Source organism: Eupeodes corollae, chromosome 2, assembly GCF_945859685.1.
Source record: "Eupeodes corollae chromosome 2, idEupCoro1.1, whole genome shotgun sequence".
In the NCBI taxonomy this organism is placed as follows: Eukaryota; Metazoa; Arthropoda; class Insecta; order Diptera; family Syrphidae; genus Eupeodes; species Eupeodes corollae.
Window position 1 is genome coordinate 71,949,425 of NC_079148.1, and position 21,174 is coordinate 71,970,598.

The 21,174-nt window shown below is 32.8% G+C and overlaps 5 protein-coding genes across 6 annotated transcripts in view; 2 read left to right on the forward strand and 3 right to left on the reverse strand.

Annotated features, from left to right (window-relative positions):
- LOC129947496 (high mobility group protein DSP1) overlaps positions 1-2,493 on the reverse strand; it is a 43,534-nt gene extending 41,041 nt beyond the window's left edge. Inside the window, exons 1-2 of the mRNA XM_056058076.1 lie at positions 2,303-2,493; positions 850-1,173 (exon numbers count right to left, since the gene is read on the reverse strand). Coding sequence (XP_055914051.1) covers positions 850-873 — 24 coding nt within the window. The 5' untranslated portion in view covers positions 874-1,173; positions 2,303-2,493. The remainder of the gene's footprint in view (positions 1-849; positions 1,174-2,302) is intronic.
- A 3,101-nt stretch (positions 2,494-5,594) lies between these two features.
- On the forward strand, positions 5,595-7,498 carry LOC129947573 (tRNA (guanine(10)-N2)-methyltransferase homolog). The gene is made up of 7 exons (XM_056058190.1): positions 5,595-5,753; positions 5,808-5,870; positions 5,927-6,319; positions 6,379-6,568; positions 6,626-6,838; positions 6,906-7,104; positions 7,161-7,498. The coding sequence occupies exons 1-7, from the start codon at positions 5,688-5,690 to the stop codon at positions 7,492-7,494; spliced, it is 1,458 nt and encodes a 485-aa protein (XP_055914165.1). The 5' UTR covers positions 5,595-5,687; the 3' UTR covers positions 7,495-7,498.
- Positions 7,485-8,238, reverse strand: LOC129947574 (putative lipoyltransferase 2, mitochondrial). The gene has a single exon (XM_056058192.1). The coding sequence runs from the start codon at positions 8,185-8,187 to the stop codon at positions 7,489-7,491; it is 699 nt and encodes a 232-aa protein (XP_055914167.1). The 5' UTR covers positions 8,188-8,238; the 3' UTR covers positions 7,485-7,488.
- Positions 8,239-13,472: 5,234 nt separating this feature from the next.
- Positions 13,473-21,174, forward strand: part of LOC129945662 (centrosomal protein of 162 kDa) — a 131,445-nt gene continuing 123,743 nt past the window's right edge. For both annotated transcript variants that reach the window (XM_056055507.1, XM_056055508.1), the window contains exon 1: positions 13,473-14,300. In XM_056055507.1, the coding sequence (XP_055911482.1) occupies positions 13,707-14,300 (594 nt within the window). In that variant the 5' untranslated portion in view covers positions 13,473-13,706. The remainder of the gene's footprint in view (positions 14,301-21,174) is intronic.
- Positions 19,251-21,174, reverse strand: part of LOC129945663 (carboxypeptidase B-like) — a 34,022-nt gene continuing 32,098 nt past the window's right edge. Inside the window, exons 4-5 of the mRNA XM_056055509.1 lie at positions 19,580-20,105; positions 19,251-19,522 (exon numbers count right to left, since the gene is read on the reverse strand). Of these exons, the coding sequence (XP_055911484.1) occupies positions 19,289-19,522; positions 19,580-20,105 (760 nt within the window). The 3' untranslated portion in view covers positions 19,251-19,288. The remainder of the gene's footprint in view (positions 19,523-19,579; positions 20,106-21,174) is intronic.

Sequence of the window (21,174 nt, forward strand, 5' to 3'; positions counted from 1 at the left end):
TATTGGATTCTTCGACTGCTTGGTTTTCTTTTTCTTTTTTTTTTTAATTTGAGCAAAATTGACAGAAAAATGTATCTTTTTGTCTTTAAATTATTGCTATTTCATTATAAATAAGATTTAATTAAGTTTTTAAACACTTTTTTATAAAAGTTACAAGTTTTTGGGTCCATAAACAAAAATGTAACCATGCGATGTTATTTTTCTTTTTCATAGCATCCGCCATTACTTTTGTGTACTTTTCCGATGAGAGCATTTTCGTTGGTATCCATTGTTTTATTTAGTCTTTTTTTTTCTTTTTACATTGTATATACGTTCACTTATTTTTTTTAAGAAATTCGCATTAATTTTTCAACATGTCGGAGCACAATTTTTCTTTTCGACTACAGCCATTTGCCACTCGCTTGCAAACACATTTTCAACAAATATAAAATAATTTAAAAACAAATAATTTTCTTAATATAATAAATTACATTGCATCACAGAAAAAAAAAAACAGAAAACAAAATATTTTTAATAATTACCGAAACATTATTTAATTGAATTTATTTTCTTTCACTTTATACAGAAAAAATAGGGAATAAAAAAACAAATAAAAATTAATGTTGTCCCGTCTGCCATTTACCCCACCCCCATCTCCTAAAAAATAGGCGTGGCGGCGTGCGGGGTTTTCACATTCACATTGCATTAATCTTTCAATTTCATATAACGTTACGTTAACGATAACAATTTATTTCTTTTCTTATTAAAATTTGCAAGTTAAATCGAAACGAGATAAAGTCGCGGTGAACAAAAAAAAATATATAATAAAAACAAATAATACAAAAGAAAAGAAAAAGAAGGAAAACTTACCTGAATCTGATGAAAATGCTCCATGTAGATAACCAAATAATGTATACGGCCAACGATGAGAAGAAATTACGGCGGCTTGTGCTTGCACCAAGTTGTATGAGAAGAACTCCACACACTACTCTTTTGTGCCGTCGTCGTTTGTCCCGTGTCTTGTGTGTATTTTTCTTTTCTTTCTTATTTCAGATTCAGACTGAACGAACGGGGGAAGGACGAGGAGATGATGATACACACACACACAATCGCGCGATCGAAAAATTACAAAAACAATTTTTCAATTCTCTATTCTCACAGTCACAGTTATTCAGCAAGGAAAATCGAATTTGACTAAAAAGAAATCCAAAATCCAAATTCAAGCGTTGTTGTTAAAGAGAAACTCAAAAAAAGAGACAACTTCAAATTCCAAAACCGCACAACGAAACGATTTTTTTGTATTTATTTATTTCTTTTCTTTATTGTACGACGAAAAAATACAAGGGATTTTCTGGTCTAGGTCTGGTCGGGTTGGTTTGGTATTTGGTTCGGTCAACGGACAACAGACAACGTCAAGCGTCAAGTATAAGTATATTAAGAGAAAACTGCTCAAACTGAAGCTTGTTCAGGAAATTTTACAATTACACAAACAACAATTTTTGCTGGAGCACTGGTGCAAATTTAAAGGTAAACTGAACGCACTACGACGAGAGGATAATAATGGAGGACAACTGAGTTCGACGGAGTTTCTTCCACAATGCCACAGTGGATAACAACCAATTCGTGTATACGTGTTTGCCTTTGCCTTTGCTGGCCTTTGCTTTGAGCAGAAAAGTAGAAAACCAAAGACCAAACGTTCGTTCGTTCGTTGGCCAAACTATACAATCTACTCTATAGTCTATACTTTATACAGCGCACTATGTTTTGTTGTTGGTGGGTTTTCGTTTAACTGCTGCAATAGAGTACATATGTGAATTTGGTGCGTTTGTGGCGGAGCGGCGGCGTTAGGTGTTTTTCAATGTATTGGTATGAGTTTTGGGGATGTTTTTGTTTTCGTTATTTTCAAATTGGAATATTTTCTAGATTCGTGTTTTATTTTATGTACATAAATGTATACAAACGCCACCATGCATACACACGTTCAAAAAACACTATATACCTTATACCAGAAATTTGCGTATAACTTCGAATCTGATAATTCTGATCTGAACTTTGATGATGCAAAAGCAAAATATTTCCCGGGACTCGGGATTTAGGATTTTGTGAAGCTCCAACTCAGTGTTCTCTTCTGTTCCTTGCACTTAATGGATATCATTGCTAATCGAAATATGGTTATGGTAAATGAAGTTGAATAAATAAAAATCGCGCGCCTTTGTGCCTTTCACTTCTGGAAACTCAAGAATAACCAGAGCCTGAGCCACTAGCCAGCCCGCAGTCTTATTGATTTTGTTTGGCTTTATAATAAAAATATTAAGTAGCTTACGTTTTTTTTAACAGAAGACCAGTGGATTTAGAATTCTACAAATTTGAACTTTTTTTTTACAAAATTAACTTATTTTGTCTTTACTTTATTGCGATGTTAACTATTTGTTTTTTTTTTTAACACAAAATAAAAATCAAAACACGAAAATTAGGTATAATTTAGCTCCATTCCTTTGGCTTTGAGTTATCTCACTTTAATAAGAAAGATAAAAAAGAACGCTGACGATGATTAACGTATATCTGAGAAGGACAGATGTACCAACAGCTGTATATTTTATTGCGCAGTACATTCGTCCGTTCAGGGAAAAAGTAAATATATTTCAGGGATGCCACTTTCGAGTTTTTCTTATGGCAAGTGAAATAGAATGCTAGACACTAGAAATTGCTGCATGATTATTGCATTGGTGAAGTCTTGGCTCAATTTTAATTTGATTTATATTCGCTAATAATTATTGGGGCGACTTTCCATTACCGCAGCACGAACGTCCTACTGATTTTTTTTAACAGTTAGGTAGGGGTCTCAATAGAACATGTTTTAAATATTAGGGCGAGGAAATACCTTTAAGTCATAGAAAATAATATTTTCTTTTTCGGACTTAACCCTACTTTTTTTGCATTGCATTTTTTGAGTCTAAAACAAGTTTTTTTTTAATCGAAAGCACGGCGTACTAACAGCTAGGTATGTAAAGTTGGACATGCTGCCCTCCTTCAAGCCTTCAAAAAGGTAAATACTTTTTGAATAGAACAAAAAAAACAAAACATTAATTTATGACTCCTGAATCTTCAAATGCGAAACAAATACTCCAAAGCCAAGCAGGGAGATTGCATATTTCTCTGTTTGTGCGCCGTCGTATTATCCATTACTAAATAAAGTAGTAGTACCGTCAGTTTTAAAAAGAAAATTTCACCAACACACTAAAATGACTTTAATTTCATGTTCCATGAGACACAAACACGCTTCAGCTTCGGCTTTGCCTGACGTTTACGAGTTCAGCCATAGGAATTCAATGCATGCTATCACAATGGATCTTCGACCTCACGTTTCGTTTGACAATCGTAAGGAAAAGAACGTTATGTAACGTAATGTGACTCCAAACGGAAGCTCTAGTTCATTTATCTGAACATTTGCTTTGTCTGACAGCTCATCAGCTGTAAAAAAATGTCAACAAACAAAATATTTGCTCTTATGAGGGATGAAATAATAGAAATGTCATTCAAAGCAACCTCGAAGCGGGCCTAACGTAACGCAGACGAAGCTGAAGCGTGTATGTGTTTCAGCCATTAAGGGTATTTCACCTTCACAGCAGCGCCACTATCTGATCCAATGGGGTTTTGATTTTTTGAAATCATGCAAGGAAGAGGACGCATTGGGGTATACATAGAAAATGTCATTCCAATCGGTCTAGCCGTTTAAAATACCGACCACTGCACCATCTATCAGGTCCTCTCTAACACTGAGTTGCTTAATTTTCGCTGATAGTACACTGAGTTCAATAAATTTAAGTGAAATTTTAACGATAAATGTAAAGATTATAAGATTATTTTTTAACAGTTTATATTTTTAAGAGTTCTGAAATTTTTGTCAGAAAGATTGAAGGAGTAGGAAAATTAAATATAAACACAACTCACTATACAATCTCACCTAGAAATTGTGCATAAGATAATTGTGGAGAAACCGAATACAAATCTGTTCTCAGATTTCTGACAGTAAAAGAAGCTTTTATTCTCTTTCAGCCAAATAAATGAAGGGTTATATCTAAGTCCATGGACAAAATGATTTGAATAAAACAAAATTCTTCTAAGTGACGTTTACTAACTTAAACCACCGAAGAATTTATAAGATCCAAATATGTCAAATTTATTCTAAATTAAAAAAATTAGTGAATATTTAATTTTGTTTTTATAATGTGTGCTTGATTTTCCGAGTTTTTTAAACAGTTCCAATTATTGGAGAATCAGCCTTCAACCAACAGAAAAAGAAAAATATACAAAACCAGTTATCATCCAAGAAATATGGGTTATCCAAGGATAATATGAGGAAGCTCATCCGATTGTTGAAGATAATCTAATTCGGGACAGAAAAAGTGGAAATATGCCTGTCGGTTTTGTCGGTCGATACTGGGGTCAATGACTTTGTATAGACATAATCTTATCTCTTATTCCCTGGTTTGGTAAACTCACGAAAGAAATAATAAGCGGTTTTCATTAATTCGACTGTTGCAATTCATAATAGATTTCTTAACAGATTTTGGGACACCTAAATACTTGTTAAAAAAGACAAGTAACACACAAAGAAAAATATTCTATTTATATTTAAAGCTATTTTTTGTAAATTGTTTTGTTTTGCCTGAATATTTAAAATAATTCTCAATGAATCAAAAATTGAAATGTTTTGAAAAATAAAATTTAATAAACATACCCCTGAAGTATAAAGAAATAGTGACAAATTAAAACAGCTTATTTAAAAACATTGAGATATATTTTCATGTTCTACTCAAACCCCACTTTTTAAATTAATTTACGATAACAGTTTATCATTTGTTAAGTCTGCTATTACACGATGCCTCACCACTCAAATAAGTGCGAAAAAGAAAGCAGATGTGAGAAAATGAGATGCAAAAAAAAAACAAAATTCCCGGTTTTAGGGATTGTAGTATTCGCCTAACTCTAACAGTTGGCATCAACATTTTATTTTCGGGAAATTTGGAGTTACTCACTTTTCTGTTTTCTTAAGCTAGGAGCGCACATGCAACTTTTTCAAAACATCGCGCACATAAGCAACTCCGAAAGTAATCAACGAAATAAACAAATACACAGGAAACATTTATTCACATTGACTAAATTTTCTCCCTGTTACATTAACAGAAAAATATTCAACGATTTAGTCCGCGTAGTTACCTATAATTCCTTGTGACATAAACTAAGGAATTAGTTCGAAGTGATCGTATAGTTTGTGTCAAAACACAAACTAAAAAGTTGCACGAATGGGCAAACTATCAAACAATTAAATCGAACGAAAAGGAGCATTCAAAACAAAACAAACAATAATTGTCAAATTTGAGGCATGGGGCACGAGTCAACGTGTAATAGCACTTGCCAAATTTAAAAGGAAAGACAAAAGTGAGACGTGAGTCAACGTGTAATAGGGGACTAACGAGTTTGGTTTCGATTATGACCTAAACGCAGACATTCCAAAATATCACAAGAATTTGAACGAACACAATTTTAATTAAAAATAAGGCATTCATTTTACAAGAATTTGAACGCACCTTCGGTCTCATAAATGTCAAATTGAATTGTATTGTTGTTCTTATTTATGTTTTCCTATTTATATTTTAGCACGCTTTTAAAAAATTTAGCCCAGAGCATTTAACTTTTTGAACAAAATGAATATCCACTGGAGAAAATACGTTCTTTGGTTTGCCCAAGAACATGTTGATTTTCGAAAGGCTGTAAGATAACTCTTTTAAGTCCTTAAATCTTATTATTTAATATTTATTTCCTAGGAAATAGACTCCATCGCAAAGTTGTTCGACCTAAAATTTAATAAACTCTGTCCTGAATCTTTGGTAAGTAATTCATTTTGATGATAATAAGCAATCGAACTTATGTTGGCCTGTTACAGAAACCTTTTTGGATAGTGGAGTTCCCGAATGAAGAGACGGCTCTTAAAATTGCTTCGCGTTCTGTTTTGTTGCGATGTGTATTAGAACTTTGGTCACACTCAACGTCATTGCCACAATTCCACAATAATGTTCGTCACTACATTTCTCAAAAAGAAAACCAGACCCAACAATACTTTCAAAGTAATTGTTCATTCAAAATCAACATCGAAACATATAACAAACACTTTAGTCAAAAGGAAAAAATCACAAAAATCGAAACATTCGACTATCTTCCTCTCGAAGGCCGTGTTGACTTAAAAAATCCATGCGTTGAGTGGTGGAATATTGAATTCTATGGTCTAAACCCTCAGGATGTCCCAGAGGAACCTGATGATTTACTTTTTGGCCGATTGGTGATAGACTATTTTTTTACCTTGAATTGTAATTTAATTTTATTTTTTTGTTTAAACAGGTAGCAAACGGACAACGTCATTTGATTAAGGAATTCTCGCTAAAGAAGCGCAAATTCATTGGCAACACTAGTATGGATGCTCAGTTGAGTTTACTGATGGCAAATCAGGCCATGGTACAACGCGGTGATTTGGTTTTTGACCCATTTGTTGGTACCGGTTCATTACTTGTTAGTGCAGCAAAGTTTGAAGGTAGGTGGAACATTTCCCGTTTAGTCTTAAAGTTTTAAAACTTGTTTATTTTGCTAGGTTTTGTAATGGGTGCAGATATAGATTATATGATGCTTCATGCCAAAGCCCGTCCAAGTCGAATTACTCAAAAAGTTCGAGAAAAAGATGAAAGCATTTTGGCAAATCTCAAGCAATACGGATGCGAAAGATTCTACATGGATGTCGTTGTGTCAGACTTCTCGAACCCACTTTGGAGAGAAGAAATAAGATTCGATAGCATCATTACTGACCGTAAATTGCCTTTGCAACAACTATACAAACAAAAATAACACAATTGAATTGTTTTGTCCCCATGTAGCTCCATATGGTATTAGAGAAGCAATTGAAAAAATAGAGACAAAAACGTCCAATAAAACGCAAACCCGGAATGAGGATGCGCCGCACTACCCGTCTACCTCGCAATATTCTCTGCATGATTTATTTTCAGATTTGCTTGCTTTCGCCGCGAAACACCTTCGAATTGGTGGACGACTAGTTTGCTGGGTTCCATTTCATCGGTAAGTATAATACCCAAATACTTGTGTGTTTTTTTTAAATTTACTTTCTTAATTAGAGAAGATTATTCAAAGGACTTTTTACCGCGATCTAAACACCTTGTGCTTGTTGCGAATTCGGAGCAGCCACTAACTGGACAAACAAGTCGAAGGCTTTTGACTTATGAAAAAATATCTGAACCCTTGGATGAATGTACACCAGAAACCGAGATAATTGAATTTCGGGAACGCTATTTTGATAGTGGACTAGAATCAAGGACCGAACGTAGAACACGTAGGGCTGAATTACGTGAGATAGGTAAACAGGAAGCCCTGAAAAGGGGAAAAGTACTGACAAAAGATGGAAAAACCCACAAGACCGAGTTAAATAAAAGTCGGAGGGCGAATTTATAAGGTATCACTGTGTTCTTTTATTAAATTTTCATCATCCTCCCACTCAAATCTGCATTCGAAATTTCGACTGAACGATTCCAATAAATGTGGAATAGCATCATCGATTGAGATGCTTCGATTAAGTTCTTTTGATAGTGATGTTACTCCCTTATTCTCAATACCGCATGGTACAATATGTTCGAACCATGAAAGATCCGTGTTGCAATTTAAACCTATTCCGTGGGTTGTGATGTATTGTGAACCGTGAACACCAATTGCACAAATTTTATTGTCTCCAACCCAAATTCCTGTGTCAGCAGTGGTTTGAGCATTCGGTATACCCATCGACTTACACAAGTCAATCACAGTTGATTCTAGTTGAGCGATATACCATCTCATGCTTGGTTTAAATTGTTTCAAATGCAGTACAGGGTAAGCCACAAGTTGTCCTGGTCCATGAAATGTAATTAGCCCACCTCGATTGGTTTTGTGGAAATCTGCACCGAGGGATTGTAGGTGTTTCTCATCTTTTTCGGTGTATCCTTTTGTGCGAATGCCAATTGTGTAGACGGGGTGATGTTCCAGCAAAATGATGTAATTTTTGAAAGAAGCAACATTTTGGACGGATTGTGCGGATATTTTTTGTTGAAGTTCCAAACCACTTTTATAGTTCAAAATATTTTGAGGCCTTAAAACTTTTATTAATCGGCTCATTATTTAATACATAATAAATTATGACTTACAATAACAAATCTTATATATTCAACCTGTCAAATGTCAGCTGTGTGCCTAGTTGATTTTTTTGACATTCCGATTTCCAGCAGAACTTTTCGTTGGCATCCGTGGATTCGTGCAAAACGGATTGTTTTAAGCACTATTCACATGAGCACGACACGAATGAACGAATATTCGTCGATTTTGACATTTCTTTCACACGATATTTTTTAATTCGTCAGGAATGAAGTTTGACAAGGAGCCACAAAAACACCATTTACCAATGAAACCAAAACAAGAATAATGTTTTTAGGTTAAGTATGTATCATAAATTAAATAGAAACTATATTGCTATCGTTTTGTTAAGAATTTGTGTGGAAATATGTCTTCAAACGTATATAAACTCACATTTTGTAATTCGTTTGTTGGTCGTGCTCATGTGAATATTACTTTATGATTTACAACCAATAAGTATATAAGGGATTATTCACATGAGAACTTTCGTCCATTATGACGAATACATAGATTGTTTTTATTCATTATTATAGATGTACAACAAGGAGTAAAATTACATTAACAACTAGAATGAGGTTAAAACGCGTGGGAACATTTTATTCATTGAAGTGTGGATTGTATGTGGAACGTTAATTGAGTTTGACAATCGTAATTACCAAATTGCAAGTCGCAACGAACAATTTTTTTTCTTAAATTTATCTTAGTTTGACAATAAAAAAGCCTGAAGATCAACTTAAGCTATTTTTCTACCTTCTTGTTTACAATTTGCACGGAATTTAGGTTTTTACATTGGTTAAAACCCTTTTATTCATTTATTCGTCGGTCGTTGGTAATTCTTATGTGAAAAGTCCTTAAATATGAAGTCAAACAATTTTAGATAATCTTAAAGCTGGCCCTATACGACCGAGCCATTTGGCTCCAATCCATTTGGACAAAGTGTAAATTTGCCCGAGATCTAAAAACTAATAAACATAAATAAGGTTTTATAAAATAAATTGAAAATTAAAGTCTAATGCCCAATTTCATAAACAAACACTAAAAGCACTTTTATCTAAAAGCTTTTTAAATTTTATCAGGCCTTTAAATTTTTTCAGTTTCACCAAATTAAAAATGGGAAATTTCAGGGATATTTTTGTTAAAATAGAGTTCTCCTCAAAACCTTGTAAAAAGAAAACCTCTTTTTTCTTTCTATTAAGCGAATTGTGTGAGAAAAAATGAGAAAGCATTATATGTTGAAATAAATGACAAGAATCTCAAAATACAACAGAGTAAACAAATCAAAAACAAACGTTTGAGTAATCGTGTGGCTTGGGCGGTGGCGTATAACTATATATGATGTTCTTCTTCGTCAGATGAAGATGACGAATTAAAAATTAAAATCATAAAAATAATATTATAAATAGTAATGCAATGTTGAATTGGTTAACCTATTCATTCCATATCTAAAATATCTGCCATTTTCATTTTTTTATGACACTCTTAAAATTTAATGAGCCAAAAACGGGCATTTAGTTTTGAAAGGGGTTTAAAAGCTTATTTACTTTAAAAACGCTTGGTGAAACCAAAATATCCCATTTTACAGTTTAAAATCTTGTTAAATGTTTAAAAGTTGTTTATGAATTGGGCATAATGGTTTTAAAAAATAGTAAAATTAAGAAAATTTGAGGGGTAACGACCAGTTAAATTTTGTTAGTGAAACACTCAATTACAAATGAACAATTTAATATTACTCTACGATTTGAACTGTCATTTTGACAGAGTACTAAAAATGTATACGTCAGGTAAAAAGAGTTCAGATTTGTTCTGGTTGTTGTTTGGTAGCAATATTTTTTAGAAAAATTAGTTTTGAAATACTTGTTTTTTTTATAAATGTTCATTATTTTAAAAATGGCTGGAAACAACATTTTAAAAGGAGTAGATAGGTAAATTAGATGAAGGCGATGAAGGAGGTACTATGGTGTAATCAGCAAATATTTTCGATTCGAAGCTGAATTAAAATCAAATTTTAATTTTAGTATGCACTCCTTGCTTCAGCCACAACTTCAAAGATGACTAATTCTTCAATAATTGAATTGTCTAAATCGGCAATTTGAAACTTAAGTTTGTCCAAAATTAATATTTTTCGTATATATATTTTTAGACATATCACTGGTGTCACTGACGTATTTATTAGGTTATTACTACTTTTCTGCATTATGCAGATATATGTAAATCCAGTTTAATTGTTAAAGGTCATTTAAAGTAATTTTAGAATTCCTTTTTTTCCGACGTTTGTTGAATATTAAATAAAAATTGACTTTAAATTCATTCCATTTATTAATGATTAATTTTTATTAATTTATAAAACCCGATACAACCTAATGGATCCAGAAAAATTTTCTTTTCGACGGAAATACAGATTTTCAAAACAAATATCATAAAAGTTATAAACCTTTTGCGTTCTGATCTTCAAAGGTTTACTCTCAAGTTGGTTACATCTCTGCTGATCTCCAAGTGATGGCTTCCCTAAGATAATAGGGCCGAAATGAGGTACATAAACATATGAGTTTTATTGTTATTTCCACTATAAATAAATAAATTGGGTGGCTCAATAATCGGTTGCGAACTAGGGCCTAGGGACTTACAATTCTCAACCATTCATATGTTGGAGTACTGTTGTCGGGGATGGAGGGGACCTACAGTCTTAAGCCGAATCCGAACGGCAATTTAAGAAAGCACTTTGGATGAAAAGAATTACTCTTAAAGAATTTGTCAATTCCTCGCAAGAGGCAGTACCCGTGCAAAAAAAAATTAGATGGCATAGGCAAGAACTATGGCATGACAGTTCAATGCACTAACCATCATGCGACTTGTTATTTCCACTACAAAAACAATTTTTGTAACATATTATTTGTTTCTTCAGATGCAAAATGATGGGGTTTTATGTCGTAAATGTGTCAAATTATTTTTTCCGTTAACTCTTGAATTGTTGCTTGCTCAACAAAAATAAGTCCAACGGTTCCAAATCATATGATCTTGGTGGCCAATTGACAACGCCACCATGTGAGATGACACCGCCATTGATTTTGTCACACCGTCCGGTCCTGTTGAAACCACATGTCGTCCACATCCATATCTTCACGATAGCGAACACCATTAACAGTAACTGCATGATTTGCCTTATTTTAGAATAAATACGGCCCAATGATGCCGCCAGCCCATAAACCGCACCTAACAGTCACTCTTATTGGGTGCATTGGTTTTCGCCAATCACTCTTGGGTTATCATTCGACCAAATGCTGCAATTCTGCTTATTGACGACTCCAGTTAAGTGAAAATGGGCCTCACTGCTAAAGATGATTTTCTTCTAAAACTGATTATCCACTCTTGTCATTTCTTGCCACCTTTCTGATCATTTACGACGCTTGAAATGGTCATGAGGCTTTAGTTCTTGAGTCAATTTTTGACACTTCTCTTTCATTGTTTGTTCTCATCCACAAAGTCAAAGTGTGAAAATAATAATAGTTCCGATGAAGAAATGTTGTTAGTTGTGTAAGACTTTTGTGGGTATGCTTTAAAAATTTTCATTCAAAAGAAAAAAAGGAAGTAGATTAAAATCTGGAGAGAAAAATCAAATGATTAGTCATCTTTTTTAAATTATATAAGGATTAATGAAGAAACGCTTGACCTACTTTTGTCAATACAATTTCAAGAGACGCGATATCACCAGCAGATAAATTTTTATCGACGGATAAAACACTCCAAAGTTTAACATATCAAACCAAACTCTCTCAACCATTGCTCTTTTTTTACTCTGTTAAGCAGTATTCACATGAGCTCAACCAACGGACGACAAATGAATTACAAAATGTGAGTTTATATACGTTTGAACACATATTTCCACACAAATTCTTAACAAAACGATAGCAATATAGTTTCTATTTAATTTATGATGCATACTTTTACTTTTCAATATCATATAATAATTAATTTAAGAAAACAAATTTATTCGTCGCGAAACAAATTGTGATTGATACGAACTGTCAAAATTTATTCGCGTTCCACATTATTCACACTCGCAGCAAATAAAATAATTGCGCGTACTTAACCTTAAAATCATTCAAAATATGTAAAGAACTTTTCTGGATATTTTTCCAGCTGTCTTATTAAGGAAAATTATTCTCCTTCAATTTTCCGATTTGCGGATATTTTTGTTTTAATCTATTCCATTTACTTTCTAAATGATTTAATTTTTTTTAATCTAAATAATCTTTTTAACAAGGAGTATCTCTACCCATTACAACGATGTCACCAATATTACGAGGATATTGCACTTTGAAGACACTCTCAATGCCATATTTTATACCGAGACCGAGAATTCCCACTAAATCAGCACACCATGAGTCGCTTTGAAGTCTGTCAATAAACTACTTATTGCTTCACGATCTGCTGCCCTTATATCCTCTGCTTTTTCTGCTAACGCATACTCCAAATCGTGAATATAGGCTATAAAATCTGTACTGTTTACTATTCGCGCGTGCTCACTCAAATAGATGCACATGAAATCTTTTTCTTGTTTTGTTTATTAACAAAACACCAATGACTTTTTTTTGAACAAAAATAGCTTCGGCTGCACTTTCTCAATCGTTTGTTTTCAAAAAAAACCAATAATGATAAACACAAAAAAAACAATTGTCAAAGTAAAACTTCATTCGTGACAAATTAAAAACTCTCATGTGAAAGTAATGTCAAAATCGACGAATATTCGTTCATTCGTTCGTAGTTGGTCGTGCTCATGTGAATAGTGCTTTAATGTAGTCCTGATGGTGGGGATCGTACAAATCAGGATACATTTCCAAATTTGGAATTAATTCGCTTATAAGCTTTGTGCTCCACTTGAAATTGTCCGGCGGCATATTTCTTGCTGACTCGGAAACACTAGGAACAACGCAACACCAAGAAACAAAGAAAGGCAAGAAAAAGAAAGGCCAAAACCCATCCAAGACAATTCTGAACCCACAACTCTGAGGGTTGAGACTGTTTAAAGTGTTTCTATTTCACCTACTTTCTCTTACGCACTTATTTGCGTCTTTCTAAAAACCTCTGTAACACATTGTTACAATTTACTTTAATTCAAGAACGACCCTCATCTGAGAGAGACATAAGCCCGCCCATACGAGATGTTTCATTGTGCATTCACCTTAACAAAATGAACACTATGGAGGATAGTGTTCATTCTAATAATAAAAATTGGTTTGTTTTGTTTTGACAAATCTTCTGTTTGAGAAAATTCACACCCCAACGCAGAAGTGTTGTTACATTTTCGTCCAATAGTTTTTCGCGATGCTTTCTTAATTTTTTTGTTTTTCAATTCTATTTATGATTTCAAATCATTAATATAGAACAATCTATATTAATCAACTAATAAACTGTTTGTATTCACATAAACTTTGTTTACGGTAAAACAACTAACGAAGTCGTGTGAAAAATCCTTCTTTCGTAATTGTGTCGCTCAAAAAAAAAATATGTCTACAAAAACCTCATCTTCATCCACGGTAGTTAGTGCAGCGAACCAAAACTCAAAAAACATCTATCCCGCTGGCGTCACCTCTTCGAAGGTCGGCAACCTGGAGTTTGACGATTTCACGAGTAGCTCCATTCTGGAGTTTCTCAACAAAGAACAAGAGTGTTTCTATGGTTCCAGCCGGGACACCAGCGAAATAAACGATGAAATCATATTCGAGGAAGTCAATCGATTGGCTGACAATACAGACACTCGTAGTGTTGATGAGATACTTCGCGAAGCCGAACTTCTGATAAATAATCAACTTGCGGCAAGTGTCTCATCGGTCGCAGTAAACGGTACAAATGGTGGTTTCGAAATACACAAGAAATCTAACTTCAATAATATTGGTGACGGATATCCGGAAAATATTTGTCCACCGGTTGTTGTAAAGGAGAAAGATTCGCCAACAAAAATTGTTAATAATTTCGATAAAGTAGTTGATAATGTGCATTTGGATTCGGTAATATCTGATGAATCAACACCAAAGGATATGAGGAATTTTACAGCAAATAATGCAGATACAGATGACATCGATGAGGATATTACTGATACGGTAAGTTGAATTTGTTTATACCTAATTATATTGGAACTGAACGATTGGCTACTGCCAATGAATATCAATTGTTTTGGTTTGTCTACATACATACATAATGTACATTCAGTATCTCCCTTCCTTATGCAACATTTGTGTGTCTCTGATAAAGTAACAATTCTAATTGCATATTCTTAGGCACTAAGTCATTTTCATTATATTCAATTTCTAAGAAAAATCAAAATCTAAGAATAAAAATAGATATTAAAAAAAGGTATTTTTAAATGTAACATTGTTAATAGAATTAAAGAACATTTTGAATGTATCATTGGTAAGAAGTTTAAATAAAAACAATTCTTTTAAACATACATAAATTATAAATTAAAAAAAAGATAAATAGACAACTAGCTGATAAGTAGTGCTAGCATTTGTATGCACTTAAAAACAAAAAATATGCGCTTAAGATATGCTCTTAAAAATGGGAAATATGTACTTAAAATATGCATTTAAAATCATATATTTAACCTTGTATCTCCCTCTTTTCAATGAACACAAAAAAAAAACTTTTTATAAAGAAAATCAGTCTTTTATTTTATCATTTAAAGGAACTAAAAAACAAGTAGGTACATTACAAAATTAAAAAATACACAATAAATGAAAATTACATCAGCATAAGAAAAAGAAGGCATTCCTTTGAATAACATGTATATTTTCATAATCTTCACACTTTTTCGCATACTAGCTGTAGTCACATACCTGTGCTACAGAGTACGGTTCTTGATCTTTTATCTGCGTTGAATGATGACTACTTAGTCGGTCCTGATGGTATTCCCCCGATAGTACTAAAAAAGTGTAGTAATGCTTTAGTTGAAGTTGTTACGTTTTTATTCAAACCTTCTCTAATAACAGGCAAATTTCCCAGTATGTATAAGAAGTCATTTCTAACACCAATTTTCAAGAAAGGTAACAAGTTGGATATAAGCAACTTCAAGCGTATCATATTTTAGTAAAAATATCATTTGCGAACAGCAACATAATTTTGTGAAAAAAGATCAACCGTTACTAATCTCCTCACATTCTCATACATATGTATGTTCAAACGCTTTAGAACAAGGTTATGAAGTTGACTGTGTATACACTGACTTTTCTAAAGCATTTGTATCGTCATGTCTAGAGATAGATAGATAGATAAAAGATTTTATTAATAATTCATTGTTTACAAAATCAGTACAAAATTTTTCACAAAATCTTAATAGTGTAATGTTAATATTACAGTATTATTCACATAACTTTATGTTGTCTGTCAGGTTGGCTAAATATATACTAATATAAATCTTATTACAAAATTATTGAAATAATAACAACAACGTTATTCTTTATATTTCGTATTCCTATTAATTATTAATTATTACTTATTTTTTTTTTTTTAATAACAAAATTCATTTAATAATAACTCTCTATACTTTAAACAATAATTTAAAAAACTGAAGAGAGATTGAAAGTTTTTGCCGTTTAAAATTTCATAAAGGTCTTCTGAAGAAAGTACATTTTTACCGAAACATATATGTCTAGAGTTCTTGAATACTGGGCATCTGCCAATAAAATGGTACGTGTTTTCCACTTCATCTTGATTGCAAATTGTGTAAATACCGACTGTATTTTTTTTTAAAGCTTTGGCGTTAATATTGAGAAGCCCACCCCTAGCTTTGAGAACGAGGCTAACCAAATGGGAAGAATTTTCGTCGGAAAAATATAGTTTAGAGTAGTATTCGAGTTGAGGGTAAAGATCATGGAATTGTGAATTTCTGGCACTACAAATGTTTTCCGAGGTTTCGAAATTTATCAAGCTTTCAATAATATTTTCATGCAGATCGATCAAGGAAGATGGAGAAGTAAAACAGTTAGTATCTATATCTAAACCTAGGTTATTGCATATATCTCTCCATTCGCGGGCCCAATAAATGTTTACAGCGATTGTATCCTCCGCAAGGATACGTGTTAATCTTGATCTAGGCAGTTTAAGAGTTTTTCTTATGTAGTTAAAATGGAATCGTAGAGTTTGAACATAAAGAGAGTTAAGGCCAGTTTCTAAATGTAACATATAGTTGGGGGTGTTACTGGGGAGGTACAGCATTTTTTTTTATGAAAAACCGAAATAGTTTTTCAACCTGCTCAAATCGCTTGTAGCCCCAAACCTGAGTGCCATAAAACATAATTGATTTAGCTGCAGTGTTAAAAATCTTAAGTTTTTAAGAAATTACTATTTAAGAGTTTTTAATATAATTTGACCACTTTGCATTAATTGCATTTTTTGAAACAACCAGCCTAGAGTCGAGATGTTTATTAAAAGACAAATTATAGTTAGGTATAACACCCAGATATTTATAATGGTTTACTATTTCAATGGGGTTCTCTCCATAATTCCATTTCTTAGAAATTCTTGCACCATCACGGAAAACAACTATCTTTGACTTGTTTAAGTTGATTTTTAGGCCCCAAAAGGAGCAATACTTGAAAAGATGATCAATCATTAGTTGCAAATCAGCAGGGCAGTTAGAGAGCAAGACGAGATCATCTGCATAAAGTAAAATCTTAATCACCATATTCGCCACAAACACCCCAACGGGTAAGTCTTCATGAAGGTCATTCAGATAAAGAGCAAATAGAAGTGGGCTTAACAAACACCCTTGCTTTACGCCTTGGCTAACCAAGAAGTACTCCGACAACGATGTTTGATCCCACACCCGACATGTCGTGTTCTCATAAAGCTGTTGAAGGATTCTGATGATATTTGAGGATAATCCGAAACAAGAAAGTTTATAAAATAATGAATTTCGTGGAATTGAATCAAAAGCGCAGGAAAAGTCCACAAAGAAAGCGAAAGTGTTTTTCTTTTTCTTGCGGTTAAGTTGTATAATACTTGTGAGGTTGAAAATATTGTCGGTCGTTTACCCTTTACGAAAACCTGCCTGGAATTCACTGAGGATACTATTACAGTCGATCCAGCTATTAATCCTATTAAGGATAATACCAGTGAAAATTTTATATATTGAATCAAGTAGCAAAAGACCTCGATAGTTCTCAACACAATTTTAATCCCCTTTTTTGTAAAGTGGAATAATAATTGATTTACGAATAGAAGAAGGAATCCATTCGGTGAGATAAATTTGATTGAATAGACACAGAACTTCTTTTAAAAAACAAATTGGAGCATTTTTGTAAAATTCATAGCTCACTCTATCCTCACCCGGCGCTTTTTTATTCTTTGCTCTTTGTATTACATGCAAAAGCTTCCACATATCAAAAGGAGAGTCAAGAAAGTTATCTATTTTTTCTGGCATAGCCCAAGAGAAATGAAGATCATTTACAGATTTTAAAAAAAGTGACCTAAAATACATCATAAAGTCTTGACTTTTAAGATTACCATTTTGTTTTGGTTTACATTTCTTCATCGAGTTAGCTAACTTCCACCAATCACTAGCATTCCTAATTGTGTTAAGCTTTTCAATGCTTTTGTATGCAAAAATGATTTTTTTATTTTTGCAGATACCTAAGTACTTAGACCGCCTCTCTATGTAAAGTCTTTTACATAATCCGATATTATATTTTCGGTAAAGATTGAGCTGTTTTAACATCCTATTTCGAGCGCGAAAACATTCATAGTCAAACCATTTATTTTTTGGAATAAAACGTTTACAAGCCTTACCCTTACCGGCAGCATTGTTAATTTTGTACAGGAGAGAGCTGACTTTTTCTTCTATTGTGATATTTGAAAAAATATAACGGCAGTTAGATAACCGACTGAGCGTAACTATATATTTTACACGATTATTTTCGGACCAGTAGAGTTTTTGAGGGAGCACCAATTGCGTATCATTCTGATATTCATATCGTCATGTCTACGCTCAAGTGAACTTCTCATTTTGGCTGACGATATGAAGTTTTCAAAATAATAAAGTCCACCCATGATCGTATTTTTTTACAAGCCGACATTGATAGTTTCACATTTTGCTGTGCAAAAAATAGCCTTTTACTCAACCCTTTAAAATGCCAGACTATAACTTCCACTAAAAAATTAATCAGTTACGTATTTGACTACTGTTTATCACAGCAAAAACTCTCTCGTGTCTCCACATTTAAAGATTTAGGTGTACATTTCTGTTCCAACTTAGAGTTCACACATCCCATTAATTTTGTTGTTGCTTGCTATAAGTTTACTATTTTCTGAAATTCTGAAGTGTAAAAAAAACTTTTTTTTTTCAAAATAACACAAACAATAGAAAAATTGACATAAATCATGGAATTCATCTCAAAGTTTTTAAAAATAAAGCTTTAGCGATTGGTCCTTTAAAACGTCTTATACATGCATCGAAAAGGAACGTTCTACGTCATTTGACGTAAGTGTAGCATTCTTAAAGGCATACATTTCATCAGTTGTAAAGTTTCTCAAATAATTTTCATAACTGCAACTCAATGTAAATGCCTTGCATATATTTCTCATTGTGGAAAACACTTATTTTTTTACTAAAACATGTTCAAGCTTCTTTTGTATGGCTAGAGCAAGAGATCCTTAACAGCAGTTGTTTTTAAAACAGCATCTTCAACTAAATCAATTTGATTTTTTAATGAGTCCCTTTCCTTAAGCTTTGTTATGGTATCACAAAGAAAACTGTAACTGAGCTAAGGAATATTATTTGGCTTTTAAGGAAAAGCTGGTTCAACATCTTTTTGCATTTTTAATTGCAACAGCATCAGAAACACTTTCTCAAACTCCTCATAGTTCTTTGCGTAATATGCAACTGCTTGTAGCCAGGCTCCGCACCTGGAAAAACTATCTTTGTTTCATTTGTTCTTACGATTTTTGGTAACGAATTTGAATTGATAATTAAAATTCCTGGAATTCAAGTGCAATGCCCAAAATAATATTACAAATATTTTATAAATTTATAAATTATAAAAGAAACAAAAAAATAATACTAATTTGGCTTTTATTTCATCATCATTTTTATCTAAAAAAACTTTGCTATTGTATCGACTACAGTCCACCCCTCTCTCGCTGTAGCCTTGATTTGTGCTTTAGGTAGCACAAATCCATAATAACCTCGATCTCTGAGCTCCACAGTATATACATACTTTGTTCCCAACGACGCTCTGCTCCAATCATCTGAACCACCTCCAGCAACACCCAACAGTTCATAAGTTGTCGCAGCTCTATAAGCTCGTCCTGTTTCATTTTGAATATTCTACAAATATAGACATAAAATATTTTGTGTGTTGTATACAATAAAAAGTAAACTTACATTTACAGCTAATTCAGCGGCTTTTTGGAGATCCTTGTGATCTCTTACTTTTGCAGTCTTATAAGCCCACGGATATACAATCATTTCACCGTAACTATGATAAGTCAAATAGGCTCCTAGATTTTTTTTACGTCGACCTAAAAATCTAGTTACTGCTTGGGTTTCCAATTCCGATGCTGGTGCGCTACCACGATACGTATCCGAGCATGGATTTGTCGATGAACCTGGACCTTTCCAATTGATGTCAAAATTTCTATTCAAATCAACACCAGAACAGGAGTTACGACTGCTCTTGGAACGATTCTTTCGCCACATACGATTTGTACTTCGGCTGTACATATAACCATCTGGATTCATAACAGGCATTATATACCAAGTTTTTGATGTTAGATATTTTGGCAATGTCGACCAATTGGACATCAAGTTGTCTAGAATGTAGGTAACGACAGCAGGGCTAATCCATTCACGGGCATGAATGCCACCATCGATCCATATTTTTTTATTATCTTTTGGATTATCTGAAATTCTTAAGTGAAAACAAAAATATTAATTTACGTGCATTAAAATATTTCAAACAAAAAACATGTGTTTACATTTATTTTTGTATTATTTTCATATCATGTAATAGTTCCTAAAACTAATGTTCAATCTATAAACCAAAAATCTACATATGTCATCAAAACATAGATTTTTAATTAAGTAGTAAAATGTTTTGTGTATTTTGTTATCAAAAAGCTGATTTCATTTATTTTTTTTGTTTTTCTTGTTAAAATTTAAAAAAATATAGAGTAAGTTCAAAATAAATAAACAACAAATTTAAAAGTGTCGCTTTTGGACGGAATTTTCTTATAGGACTTAAAATTGGATTTTTTTTATTGAAGATTTAATTTTCTATGGTACTCAAGTTAATTAGCCAACAAAATTTAATCTCGGCAGACTTCAACCTTTTGATAGGAGCGACTTTTTTTTAATGTAATTATTTCATTAAATTAATATTTTTAGTACGGTTGGTTATTTTAAAAATTAGATTTTGTCCATTTTGTTTGTTGTTGCTTATTTTATTATTAAATATTGTGACGCGAATTAAAAATTTAAGCAGTAGTAGTAATAGTTTTAAGCTATTTCATTTAAAAGCTTTAAAAACATAAGAAATGAGGGTTGTTTCAAGTTCAATGTTACGAATATCAAAGAGTGATGAGACGCTTAGAGTTCACGAAGAACTGCAATACGACTTTGTGATTTGTTCAAACTTTTTGTAATCTCAATATCTTTGAAATACTGAGTGTGATCTAAAAATGAACTTCCATATGTGTTGTAGATACGTTAATAGCAAATGTAAGCTTGATATACTCTTCTATGACCTTTCAAAATTCTTCAAGTCATCTTCCAGAGTCAATTTAGGACATGTTCGTAGATTATTCTATGACTGCCTTTGGAGATTTTTCTTCTGCAAGCATCTTTATACGGGACAATACTTTAAAGCTAAAAAATGTCCTGATGGAATACCATCATTTATGTTGTAAAATTGTTGTCTCATGTTTCCTAGCCATTGTTCTTAGTTTCCAATTCTTTGGAAATACTTATATCTAAATCCA

Bases quoted from the DNA above. Each gene is read 5' to 3' on its own strand.
- LOC129947573 (XM_056058190.1), top strand. From the start codon at position 5,688: ATGAATATCCACTGGAGAAAATACGTTCTTTGGTTTGCCCAAGAACAT. The intron at 6,320-6,378 runs GTGATAGACTAT...TTGTTTAAACAG, and splicing joins ATTTACTTTTTGGCCGATTG to GTAGCAAACGGACAACGTCA. The intron at 7,105-7,160 runs GTAAGTATAATA...TTTCTTAATTAG, and splicing joins TGCTGGGTTCCATTTCATCG to AGAAGATTATTCAAAGGACT.
- LOC129947574 (XM_056058192.1), bottom strand. From the start codon at position 8,187: ATGAGCCGATTAATAAAAGTTTTAAGGCCTCAAAATATTTTGAACTAT.